The sequence below is a fragment of the Zonotrichia albicollis genome, chromosome 1 (assembly GCF_047830755.1).
Source record: "Zonotrichia albicollis isolate bZonAlb1 chromosome 1, bZonAlb1.hap1, whole genome shotgun sequence".
NCBI lineage: Eukaryota > Metazoa > Chordata > Aves > Passeriformes > Passerellidae > Zonotrichia > Zonotrichia albicollis.
In genome coordinates, this window is record NC_133819.1 from 60,862,384 (window position 1) to 60,875,498 (window position 13,115).

At 42.6% G+C, this 13,115-nt stretch overlaps 1 protein-coding gene across 6 annotated transcripts in view; it reads right to left on the minus strand.

The window, feature by feature from the left end:
* NFATC1 (nuclear factor of activated T cells 1) overlaps positions 1-13,115 on the minus strand; it is a 110,702-nt gene that overhangs the window by 58,498 nt on the left and 39,089 nt on the right. For all 6 annotated transcript variants that reach the window (XM_074542436.1, XM_074542448.1, XM_074542423.1 and 3 more), the window contains exons 4-6: positions 8,622-8,824; positions 5,319-5,491; positions 3,264-3,404 (exon numbers count right to left, since the gene is read on the minus strand). In XM_074542436.1, coding sequence (XP_074398537.1) covers positions 3,264-3,404; positions 5,319-5,491; positions 8,622-8,824 — 517 coding nt within the window. The remainder of the gene's footprint in view (positions 1-3,263; positions 3,405-5,318; positions 5,492-8,621; positions 8,825-13,115) is intronic.

A 13,115-nucleotide genomic window follows, 5' to 3' on the forward strand; every position in this document is an offset into this window, starting at 1 on the left:
TGGTGACAAACAGACAGGTGTTGGCCACCCTCAACACGGCTCACAACAACTATGACATGCACAAGACACTTTTGAACCTCCGGAAGAGAAACATATGCCTACAAAGAGAGACAGAAAGTGAAAGGAGATAAAAAAAGAAATTAGTGTAATTTTTAAGCATCAAAGTCATTGTGGGACTCCACAGTCTAAGGAAATTCTGAATTGAAAAGAATTCAGAATTTGAATTGAACCTCTCGAAGTACATTTAACATTCACATTTTCACTACTACTAGGTTTCTTTGACATTTTATACCATTGTTCATCACTGGAAAACATGGTCTGATGTGCAAGCAACAGAATATTGCCCAAAATCTGGCAAAATAAAGCCTCACATCAACATGTAAGAACTTTTTTATGGTACTGTGGAATCTTGGGCAAATTTTAGTCCACTTCTGAACACTCATTATTTATTCAAAGGGGCGCCTTCTGCCGGACTTCACCATGACGGGTTCTCCTTCCAGAGAAAGTCCTCACAGTGCTTCTCCTGTGGTCCTTTCAGTGTGCCATGCCTTCACCCCCTGGATACCTCATTTTCCCTGTGTGAGACAGTCACGGGGCTGCAAAGTTTGTTTTGCTATGTTTCATACACTTGGCTGAACAGCAGCTTGCAAGGGGTTAAGCTAAAAGCAGGAAGCCACTGCCGCCCCAGCAGAAAGATTGATTTGATCATTCTTCAGGGATTCCCTCTTGTATGAGTCACTGCTCAGGCTGACTCCCCCACCAAAGGAGGCCAGGATAATGCCATTCCTTCAGAGACTACAACAGCTGAGGGCTAGCCCTGAAGACTGAAAGCTAGGGACTCATGCTTGGAAAAACATTCAGCAGACCACAATTCACTCAGCAGACTTAGGGAAAGCTGAGGGGAAAAAAACGCAAACAAAAAGTCTTCTCAAACTTCTTTTGTTATCCAATTAAGTATGCAGACTAGGAGGAATTAGACAAGCTCCAGGAGACTGCCTCCCAGCTTGGGGACTCTGCCTGACTAAGGACTGAAGACATAAGTTGACGTAGTACAATATTTAAATTTTATACAAAAGATACATTCTCTTTATGAGCACAACAATCTATTACTTTGATCTATTACTCTGTAATAGCTGGGTTTGGCTGCTACCTACTAGGAACGTGATTAACATTCCAAATTCAAAAACAAAAGTGGTAACAGCAGCAAAACTAATTAATGTCTCCAGCTAATCACAGAGGTTCATAACCAGCACTCTAAGAGAAAGAGAAACTATGCTGGCGTTCCTTCTCTTGACCTACTTTCACTGATGTTCAAGAGCTGAAAGGGAAAGAAACACCCCATGCTGATTTGCAAAAGTGAAGGCTGCTAATGCTTGTTCACTTGACATTAAATACAGTGACTGTTCAAAAATCCAACCAGAGCAGTCTGCCACTAAGGTAATGATACATTGCTCTTGTTTGCTTCTGATGCATTGAGCTGTGTGAGGCAGCACAGCACACAAACCATGGATGCCTTGAAAATTGCTCAGCCAAGATTAGCCAGCAGCTTTGCTTTTTGTGTGTCATTTCTACTGACACAATTATTGCAGCTCCTGGAGATACCACACTCTGGCTCTAAGGGCTCAGCCCCTGCAGGCTGTATTGCCCTGCAACTGCAATAAATGCACAGTGACACTACTAAGAAAGGCAGAACCTTAAATTCTGTAATTGAAAGCTATACAGTGAATATCCTGCTTTTAGTGTACCTAATGTAATACAGGAATATAGGAGTAGGGAGACAGTGTTCAGATCACGCTGTGGTAACACACAGCAAACAGCAACACAATCACAATCCTTCGGAAAGCTATACTTAAATTTTCCAACTCAAAAAAGGAAGAGGAAAGGAAATAAGTATTAAGGAAGGCACCCTTTAATGTGGTTTCCTCTTGAAATGAGACAGATCGAGGACTTCTGACATGTCACACTAACCCAGTTCTGTGCAGCAAAGGAAGTTTAAAGTAAAGTAGACATTAACTTTCTTCTCCCATGGGTGGAACACAGAGAACAGAATTCAGGTTTTTTTCAATTGCTATACCACATTTTCCCTAATTTTTTAAACTTTCTTATGAAACAAAAAGGATGTTTCTGCTGATGTCACAGCCACATCCCCACTGTGTGTGCTGGAATGGGGTTCACAGAAATGTGCCAACTGGCTCTCCCCAAAAACCTAAGGCATTACCCCTGCCTAGGCACTTTTGACAACTTAAACTTCATGGATGGTGGGCGGGTGTCTTTGCCTCCAGAGCCTCCCCTACTCTCCCTGCCATCCTGCCCCATGGCCCAAGCTCCTGTGGTGCCGTAGGGGCCGTGGGCAGGGGAGCAGCGAGGGAACCTCGTGGGCATAAAGGGTTAAACAGGCGCAGTGTCAAAGCTGGTGCGGCGGCCTGAGGAGTGCCCAAGATTGTTTTAAGTTCGGTGGGGGTGGGGGGCTCGGCCTGCAGCTGAGGAATTCATAGCTTGTGCCAGCGCCAGGGAAACCCTTTCCAAAACAAGACTCAGAACTATCCTTAGCAGTCTCGTTTCAGGGCTGACTTTGACTCCCAGCTCCACTGCCACCGCTTATTCCTGCGGGGGGCATTCACACCCATTAGGCACTGTCACCCTGTGATCCACCGCTCCTGCAGGCACAGCCTGCCCCAGCCCCAGCTCCCACTCCATGCAGTTTTCCCTGTTTCAGCCTGGCCTGCGACTCCTCCAGGGGAACCAGTCCCATCACCACAGCACTGCAGGAGCAGTGCTGGGCAAGGGGAAGGTGTGCTCAGTCCTTCCCCCAGTCCTCAAGGCAAACCTGTCCTTCAAATGAATGTGTGTGCTCCAAGTCCTCCTCAGCCAGCACAGGAGACACAGGTGCACACACACCTGCAGCAGCACAAATTACAGAAATGTTTAAGAAGATGCACTGCACTGCAGGCGTTAGGGGGACATGGTGCCAGAGATTTCCAACCCCTTTCACAGGTCCTGCCTGCTACACTCACGATTTGCTACAGTAAACAAAAGCCAAAGATTGACTTTCAATGTCTCTATTGTCCACCTGTAACTACAGTTGTCACAGTGTGAAACCTCAGCATTAGGCACGGCTCAGATCCTTTCCATAGCTTTGCCCAGTGACATGGAAAACATATTACGTGCAGAAGAAAATGTCATTACCATATTTGTGCTCTCATCATTTGACACAAACGTGGTGGGAGGGAAGGCAGATTGTAGTCTAGATTGAAAAGACATACCTGGTGCTTTCTCCACAAAGATGACTTTGGAGTCCTGCAGAAAGTTATGACCAGTCAGTACCATTTTTTTCCCTCCAGTAACAGGAAAACTGTCGGTACTTTGCTTCTCCACCAGAGGCAGTTCTTGGGCAGATCTCTGAGCTGGAGAGTTACAAAGATTTAAAAAAAAAAAGGCAACCACGAACACACAAAAAAGTAAATACTGCATTAGTAACTAACTTAATGCTTACCTTCATAAGATAAGCTGAGTTTGATACAGAAACAAAGAAAGGTCACAAGGTTTACAGGAAACATGGTTCATTTTCAAGTGCTTTCATTGTAAACAATAGTGTTAAACAGCAGTACAGATTGAAAAGACTCACAAAGAACAAGTGTTTTAAAACTCAGCTTGATATGTACTATATCAGAAAGCGTATTTTAATGGAAATTCATATATTTTAAATAATTTTCTCTCACTCTATATGCTGCATGTTTACAAGGCATACAGGACAAGGTAATCATGCATGTCCAAAATTTGTTTCAGTCAATATATACCCTACAGTCAATTCTGCACACTGTCTTGTAGCAGCAGCAGCAGGCATGGCCCTTGTGATCCAGCAGCAGCTCACACTTTAGAAAAAGTATTTCCAAATGAACCTGAGGGCCCAAGCACACAGGATCATGTAAACTGAATCTGGTATTCTTGCGGCACAAATTTTATCCCCCCTCAACTGTGGGACATGAAGAGAGTGCTGCTTCAAGGGACAATGCGACATTTTATCCAGATTATATGGTTCCTTCTGGTGTCACATGCACTAAGAAATGTATGAAGTTTTTGGCACCAACTTATTCCACAATCTGCACTGGACATACCACTAGCACTTATTTTTTCTCCTGTTTTCCACTTCTTTTAGCAGGCATGTGCCATGCTTTTGCTCATTATGCAACACTCAAAGCAGCAGCAGTACCCTAACACAAATCCAACCAGCTTCACATTTAGTGGTTCCTTGAGCTTGGCACTTTTGCACAGACCAGTTCAGGATAGATTCAAACTGTGCCTTATCCTGCTGTGTAGCAACTGAAAACTCTCATAAACAACTGCAGGATGAAACCAGGACTCCTCACATTTTTTGCTTTGCCCTCCAGCATGAATGGAGCTAGGAATGGTCAGGCCTTCCTTCCCATCCCCTCTGCCAGAGCTCACCCCTCACATACCTGCCAGATATCAAGTTTCCCCCTTTACTCTGTCAGCATCAAAAAGATCCACTTTGTGAATGGAATTCAACAAAACCTTAAAAAACTGTTCAGTCCATTCAGCCAATCAAAATAGCATTTGGAGTCAGAATGAAATTCAGCTTCCACCACTTTTGCTGGACTGTTAAAGCTACACAGATACATTTTGTTTTGTGTGGGGGAGGCTGATGAGGCTTAGAGAGCAAAAATGATATAGGTATCTTTGAAGGGTGTCCCAGTGTATCTGATAAATAAATTAAAATATATAAATAAATACAGGCTGTTCATTTAAGGAGACCCCAGTGCAGAAACCTGGCTTCTGGAGGTTTTCTGAAGCTGCAGGCCAGTGTGTCAGTTCTAGGATATTGCTAGCTCCTTATCAAAGGAGCTGGGGTTTTGTTTGCTGTTTTTGCTTTATGATGGGGAAACAGAGTGAACAGGACATGAGAGATGTTTTACAAAACTTCTGCAGCAGTTACCTTTATGATAAGGAGTCACCAAAACCAAAGGCCCTGTTCCTCCCAGGTCTACTATTAGTTTAACTGTTCTTTACTTGTGTGTGTTTTTCTACAGCACTCAATGCACAAAGCTACACATTTTTTCCTAAGACACAGATATTCTGTTCTCAATGTAAATCATGTACTTTTGGAAAGCAGATTAAAGTTCACTAACTAGACAGGTAAAGCAAAACCAATGTAAAGCAGAAAAGTTAAAAACTGTTCAAAAGGTGGGTGGACATGGCAGTGCTGAGTTAACAGTGATCTTAGACATCTTCTTCAACCTTATTGATTAAAAGATTTTCTGCTAATATCCAGCAAGAGGACGATGTTTGCTGCTACTTACAGCACTCAATGGGGTTGGAGGCTACTTGCAAGGAGAGGGTCCTGCCATTGGCCTGTGGGATGTGAACCCTGAAGACCAGACGCACACGCGTGTTCTTACGACCGATGTCCGTCTCTCCCTTGCGCAGCTCGATGTCAGAGTTTCGGAGCTTTAATATCCCAGCACAGTCGATGCTATCCAAAAGGAAACACAGGGCAATTCAATTCACTTCAAGAAGACTTCAGGAAGACATGAGCGTGCATATCTTATCTCTCTCCTGCATGCTCTTCTTTAAAAGCTGCATCAGGCACAGCCCAATGACCAGGCTGAGCGCAGCAGATTTTATTTAGTACTTGCATTCCCAAGAGGCTGAGCTGGGGCTATTGGTAGCAGCAGGTAGTGGCTGCTGTAAGAACACAAATTTAGGATGCTACCTCAGTTCTCAGAGGAAGAAAACCTAAAGGACCCCTCCTCCCCAACACATCCTATAAGGATTGTAGTTAATGATAAGCCAAAGCCCAAAGAAACAGCAACACTAGGAAAGCCAGTGGGATGCTACAGAAGTGCAGAAACTGTTACTAACCTAGAATGCCAGGCTACTTAAAATTTTACTTGTTACAACTAATTTATACAAAAATTTGACAAGATTTTCAATCTAGGGTGAAGTCCTGAAATTCTTATTAATGAGCAAAAAAGCTAAGGAAGCCTGAGGTCAGTCCTACTGTCAGTTTGTTTGTATTTCAATGAGTTGGAAATACTCCCAAGCTTAGCGCTGAGCTGAAGCTTTGCATGAAAAAAACTAAACTCAGAGTCCTCTCCTCACATTAGGGAAAAACATGCTTTTCATCAGATAGAACTACTACAATTTCTGGCCTCACTGTCTTTTTAGTTTTTTAACTTTGGTTTTCTCCTGGATGAGTTTACGAGCCAGGATTTTTGTCAAAGAATACTTCAACAGAAGAAGCTCCCAGAGCAAAAGACATATAAACATATGCACTCAAAAACCCACTGCAAAAATACCTCTGCCTTGGCCATGACTACAAAGGCTACATGGCAATTTCTTCTGGGTACTGGTCTCTGGCATGCATTTTATTACATTGAGTATGCATAGTTAACTTTATTTTGCATTCAAAGAGTTTAATTCCCCCTCTAGACCTTTGAAGCTCTTCTTCTGAAGCAAACTGCAAATAAACGGCAGCACAGTTTTGATCTGCATTTTTTCTAAAGTATGGATTTCAGAATTTAAAAAATGCCCTTGCTGACATGATCAAAGAAACTAATGAAAGTATTAAAGATTCTCAACAATGCTTATTAGCAGGTGAAGCTGTAAGAATTATATAAGAATTACATAAGAATTCTTATAGTCTGCATAAGAATACAGAATATTTGTATCCATGTCAAAATTCTATGCAAAGATCCGTAAGTTATGGAAGAAATGGTGCATTTCTCCATATTGTCTCTCATACAGCAACACTTGTAAACTAAATAATTATTGATGTACAACTCATACCCAAATGTTCAGAGAAGAAAAAGTATTTAAATTCAAGCTTGTAAAGTCATGGATATTGAAATCTGAAGTCAATAGGAAGTTTAAATTGGCAGATGAGCTTTGGTGTTTCCCTGAATCAAGGCCTGAACACATAAAGTGTGAGGAAAGTCCTTGGCTCCAAATTTCAATTCACTGGTAGTCCTTCATGAGGTTTTAGACTACTGACATCTAAGGCCTCTATATGCCAAAGCACTGTTTGTGATTCTTGAGTGAGCTGTAACACAGTCTGGCACACATGCCACAAAAATATTCAGCTTGGCTCCCAAACTGTGTAACTTACCTTTATTTTAGGGAGAAAGATAAATGAAATGGTAATAAAGTTCCTAGATGGCCAAAAATGTGATTCAAACTGGATAAATAAAGTGCCAGATAAATACTGTGTGGGTACAAATTGGTGAAATTTCCTTAACCCCAATGCAGCCCCACCAACATACGATGGCAGCGAACAGGGCCAATAATTCTGAAGGCTTGTTGTGACTTTTAACACAATGCACTGAGAGAGATCCTCAAGTCTTGAGTGATTACTCTAAGCCCAGCTGGCAATGCAGCTAAACATATTCTGGCTCTTCTATTTACATGAGGCACTCCAGGGCATGTTGTACATGACACTGCAAACCAGCTTCTAATAGCCACTATGTGTGGAAGGACTTTAGGTGTCTGACAGCATTTTCCACTTTGTTAAGGCAAGGCAAACTGTATGACAACAAGGAGTGAAATTGTGATTTTCCTGTGGTATTTGGTTTGGTGGAGGTCAGGATTTCTTGCTTGCTTTCTATCTTTCTATATATACACTCACAAAGGTGCGTGCATCTCTATATAAACATGAATACATTTATATTTATACACACACCAAGAGCTGTAGTTGCACGCAAGCACACAGAAATTCCTCCCAAGGCAAACACCTCAGATAATGGTTAGGATGATTTGAATGAAGGGAGGAGACAACTCAGGGGGTAGGCTGATTTGAGGGAGGGGCACAGAGAGGACAGGATAAAATAGTGTGAAATGTTTGCTGTATATCACTTACATAGAACACTATTTTAACCTTTATGTACCATCCTATAACAATGTTTACAGATGCTTAATGGACCCACAGGGCACTTAATTATCACCCAGATATCCTAAGATAACCATGCCTGCTTTTCTGCATAGCACTAAACTTAGCCCAGTTTAACAACTCAATCTGTAAACTACATCAACTTTGAATACAGATTCTCAGAGGTAACTCTTAGTTCTGAAAGATTTGCTTGTAAGCAAGTGCCATGAAAAATGCTGAGTTTTATTATGTGAGAAATGAGTGGTTTCACTCGTCTCAGAAAAACCACGAGGGTACTTGGAAATGCTCTCTAAGAGTTTCCTTTGACATCCAAAGATAAATTTTAATCAGCTCTGTTCCTTGTGCTAGTGCGTATAGGAGCAACAGGTGTCATATTTAGAAACTAAATGCAGGAGCTGAGGTAGGAGATATTTACAGCTCAGTAACCGAGATACTTATTTTAAATGGCAAATAAGCACATTGGCTGAAACTCTAGAATGAAAGCAAATCAGTTGTCATAAATATTTGTGCAGTTCATTTTGCTGTTAAGCTGATTAGTGGCAATTTGTCTCAGCAACGTTGTGGAAACCTACTATTACAGAGTGAAATGCGGGGAAAGAAAAAAAAAAGACAGGGAAAGGAAAATTGTGTACAGAAAGAAAGGAGCAAACCCCAAAGAAATTAAGTGAGTTGACCAAGACGAAACTGCTAGGAGTCAGACATGGTGCCTTGGTCTTACATTGCTCTCATGTTGTTCTCTGGAAGAAGAGGGATTTCCAGGACTTTGGTGTTGGAAAGTATTGTTTCATGGCTGGTGGTGGAAACGGTCTTGCCGGTGATGCGGTGAACCTGGTAGAAGGCATGGGGTCGCAGCAGGCGGTCGTCTGCCGTCCCAATGAACAGCTGCAGCGTGAGCGGCTCGCTTTCTAAGTAACCATGGAGCTGGCAAGAGAACAGAAAACGCCCACTGAGCGCCATGCACATAAACTGCTAGGAATCAATTAAAGTTTTATAAGCAGGAGAGCCTAATTCAAGGAGAGAACCTGTGACAGGTGCTATGCGTTAAGTTCCCCCCTTCCATTTTTCCTGTAATGTAATATTGGTACAATAAAAAGGTGCACTCACAAAATGTCTCATTATCCTAAAGGACCTGAGGCACTTTAGATGGGCTGAGCTTTTGATTACTCCTGCTACATCCACAGAAAACTTTGCATAAATTCTGCTGCAGTGTTCAGCAGAAAAGCACAATGAACTGGATGTTCCTTCACAGTACTGAGGGATACAAAACTGACAGAGTTTGCAGAGGGTAAAGGACACAGCTCACCCATCCCCATGCTTCCTTGGACATCTCTCATGCAGCAGCAGTCTGCTGCTTGTGACCTCATTAGCTGATTTTTATGCTGGTAAATAAATCCTGGGACAGCATGGAGACAGATCACATATACATGATTAGCAGCTCACCATGTGTGTCAAATTCTTGTTATAATCACACAAAAATCTCATTGAAGCTCTTGGGCCTGGGTTGAACCTCATCTACATTACAGTGACTGCTCTGATGACAACAAGAGTTATTTCTGCCACAGGATGAAGAGGAAGCAGAGCCTGACCTCATCCGTACCATCTCCTGTAGTAGCTACTCATGGTTCCCACTGCTGTGGAGTCCCCAGACAACATCCCACTCGTGGCCGCCACCTGACATTGGGAAATCAGTCTCACAAAACCAGTTCTCTTACAGGGGTTAGTGCTGAAGTTTTGTCCCAAGGGAAAGGGAAGATGCAGCAACTATAGGAGGGAGGAACGTGGGCAAGGTGCACTGTCCCAGGAGATGCCCCACCCCAGAGCAAACCTACTCACTTTGTTGTAGGTTTAGGTTCCACTGTGAATGGTTCATGTGGGTTTGGGCATGAGTTATTCACCATCACTGAATGCAGAAACTCAAAACTTATCACAATTTGGTAAGGAGCAATGCTAGTTTTAAGGTAGCTGCAAGTTCAAAGCTAAATAAAGCAGAAAACAAGCGGTGAAATCCATATATCAAATGCTGCTTAAATTTGTATTTTTATTTTCACTCTCCTTAAATTTTCACACTCCTTACAAAGCAATTTCATATTAACTCTCTAGGGTATTTTACCATCTGATAGCAGGAATGCTATTAAAAACAAAGATATTGAATCACTTTTACTCCTTGCACCCAGCAACATTCTGGTGGGTGCTAACAGGCCCAAAGCCCTCCCTCCACTATCAAACACGGTGAATGGCAACAGCAATTCACAGTGGCAAAGTTTCAGATACCAAAGTGACCAATGCATGAGGAAGGGAGGACAATGAGCCTAGACACATCTTCCATCGACAACTGGGCACACTGTAAATTTTTCACCCTACACTTTGGTCAGTAAAGCAAAGAGAACAGAAGCATTTTTGTTTGATTTGGTGCAGCAATTTTATATCCTTACCTAAGGCACATGAATGCTGGAAGGATGCAGGGATAGGAGAAGAGAAGGCACATTTCTAGCTTTCCTACATTATTTTATCAGCTCTGCATTCCTGAGACATCATATGAAGGCAGCTCAGAGCCAGGGGGTTGCAATATGATATGATTATGATATGATATGATATGATATTATATGAGGGTTCCATGCCAGAACTGTAAAATTGGAAACACATTAGTAGCACTTTGATAATCTGCACTCTCAACAAAACAAGAGAGAGAGAAAAGCAGAGCCATTCCTGTATGCTGCCTTCAGTGGGATGCCATGAGCTATGAACCTCCCTCCAGCTCTACATGAACATCCACTCCTATGGTCCCTGACACACACATCAGCACTAAGCTGCAAAAAGAGGGACTCCTGGCTTTCTCCCCTCAGAGACAGACAGGCAGCTTGAGCTGCAGGTGGGTGATCATAGGTGTGCTCCTGGTACAGTCAGTGGCCACAGGGAAGCCACTGTCCTACTCATCACCACCCTGTTCCCCCTCCATGACAGCCTGGCTGCTCATTAATTCCAACGGTGTGTGTGAGCAGGGCTGGTGGATTGACCTGGATTTGTCCCAAGCTGATCTTCCCTGCCTCACCACTTCCACAGCCTCAGCAGCAAAGCTTAGGTAAGGGAGGAGACACAAGGTATCCCAGGATATTTTTGGTCAAGACCAGCACGTGGGTTTGCAGGGGGAAAAGTAAGACAGTGTGACATGCCAGGCAAATAAATTTCTATGCATTGCCAGCGGTCACTTCTCCAAGTCGTCATGGAGGATGCTTTTTATGGAGAGTGTAAAATTAAAACAAACACATATTGAGTTACAAGGACGCTTAAAATGTAAAAATAGACTAGCGAGTAACTCAAACCTCAATTCAGCAAAAGCAAAATCGCACACCAAGGTACCCATATGTTTTACTGAACATGGGCAAAGAGGACCAAAAATGTTGGTCTTGCATTGAGTTCTGCTATTTCAGGCTTTACTTTTAAATCTGAACTTGCCTGCTGCCATAGTTTGTAACCTACTGCTGAGCCTCAGCTTGTGCTTTTCCCACAAGTTTCCTACCAGGAGGCAATCAAACACCCAGAGTCCTCAGCTTTGCACACCTGCCTTCCCATGAAAAGTGTTCACGTGCTGGAAAATAAATAATGAGATCTCAGTTGCATGTTTTGCATTGTTTTATAAGGTTTGTAATCGTCAAGCTGAATTTATGTTTGCTTTTTTTAAAGGCCCTGTCCTAGAGCAGAGCCATACTTTACTCTGGATCTATTACCTAAAGTCACTTACTCCCTGACTTAGAAAGTGCCAGAAACATCCAGAAAGACTCATGTAATTGCTATATGCTCAATTGCTATATGCTGCCCTCAAAATAAGAAAAATTCACAGTCAAGTCACTGTAAGTTTTATGTCGTATTCTGTGTTAGGAAGCATCTGATCTCTAATTTGTATTTCCTTTTGAGCTTTACCCATTGCATCACATTATTTACTTTTATATTATGTCACATAATCATGTATGCCAACAGAAGCAATAAAAGAAAGCAATGCAAGGATTAACATTTAAATGGGCACATACTGTGAATGACTTATTTTAGACTACGCACTCAGTGCATTATTTCCGTGACAGACAGTGCTGAGCCTCAGGAGTTTTCAGCACGCTGCAGATGTCTGGTGAATGGGCAAGATCCTGCTTACTGTCAGCTGGGTGCAGTAAGAATATTCCACAGTTCCCTCAAAACATGGGAGACAGGTTTAACAGCGAGGTGCAGTGGCAGTAAAAGCACAGTTGTGGGACTTTAGGCTGGTAGGTTTGCCAGCAGTCAAAGGGAATATCAAACTAGATCAATGTAAAATGGGATGGGAAAAAAGGGTGACTGAGCATCTTCTTGGTGAGGAAAGATCTCGCATGTTCATACCCATGCATATTTTCCATATATGCTCTGGGGTACTGTACTAGGTGGAAGAGCGATTCAGTTTCCTGGCGTGCAACATGGGATGCATGCGTCAGACACCCTATTTTTATCTTTTTCTCTGTGTAACACAGTCCAAAGCTCCCAATAACTCAGCGGTTGAGTATGGGTGACAAAGGTGCGCTCAGCTACAGCATTCATATTAAAGGACATGTCTTTCCTACCAGGCATGCTTTCCTTGGCAATACATAGATCCAAGTGGAAAGAGGTGTACTTTCCCCTGCTGTGAAACTGTAAAAAGAATTAGCTGCAAAAAAGGACCAGGAGCACAATGTTTCTGAATGAGTTTCCCTTCCCAAATAAAGGCAGTGATACAGCAGTCACCTGGTTTGGTACAAAGGAAAGATGCGGGAAAGACTTAAATATGCAGATAAGGACTGTGTGGCCAAGTGTTTGGTTTCGAAATGAAAACAGGTCATATTCTCTTATTCTGACCAAACACTGACTACTCTGCGCTTTTCCTCTTTGAACAACACTGTTAAAAATACTTGAACTCATCTCAAATGACATTTTCATTTTTATTGTCTGAAGCTGCTAAGATCAAAATCAGACTTAATTGCAGGCCTATTACACACTGCTCTAATTCTATCAAAAGCGATGCAGTCACTGGTAATTAACACCAGAACAGGACTGATCACAGCTAAGCTCTTCGTCACCTTACATCCTCTTATGCAAGAGAGAGGGAAAAGGCTGCACTGGCTGAGCCACCACATCCAGCCTTCCCTGGGATTCCTACACCTCTCTGTCATCGCTTTCCCAGCGCTATCTCCCACCAACATGTCTCGATTCTCAC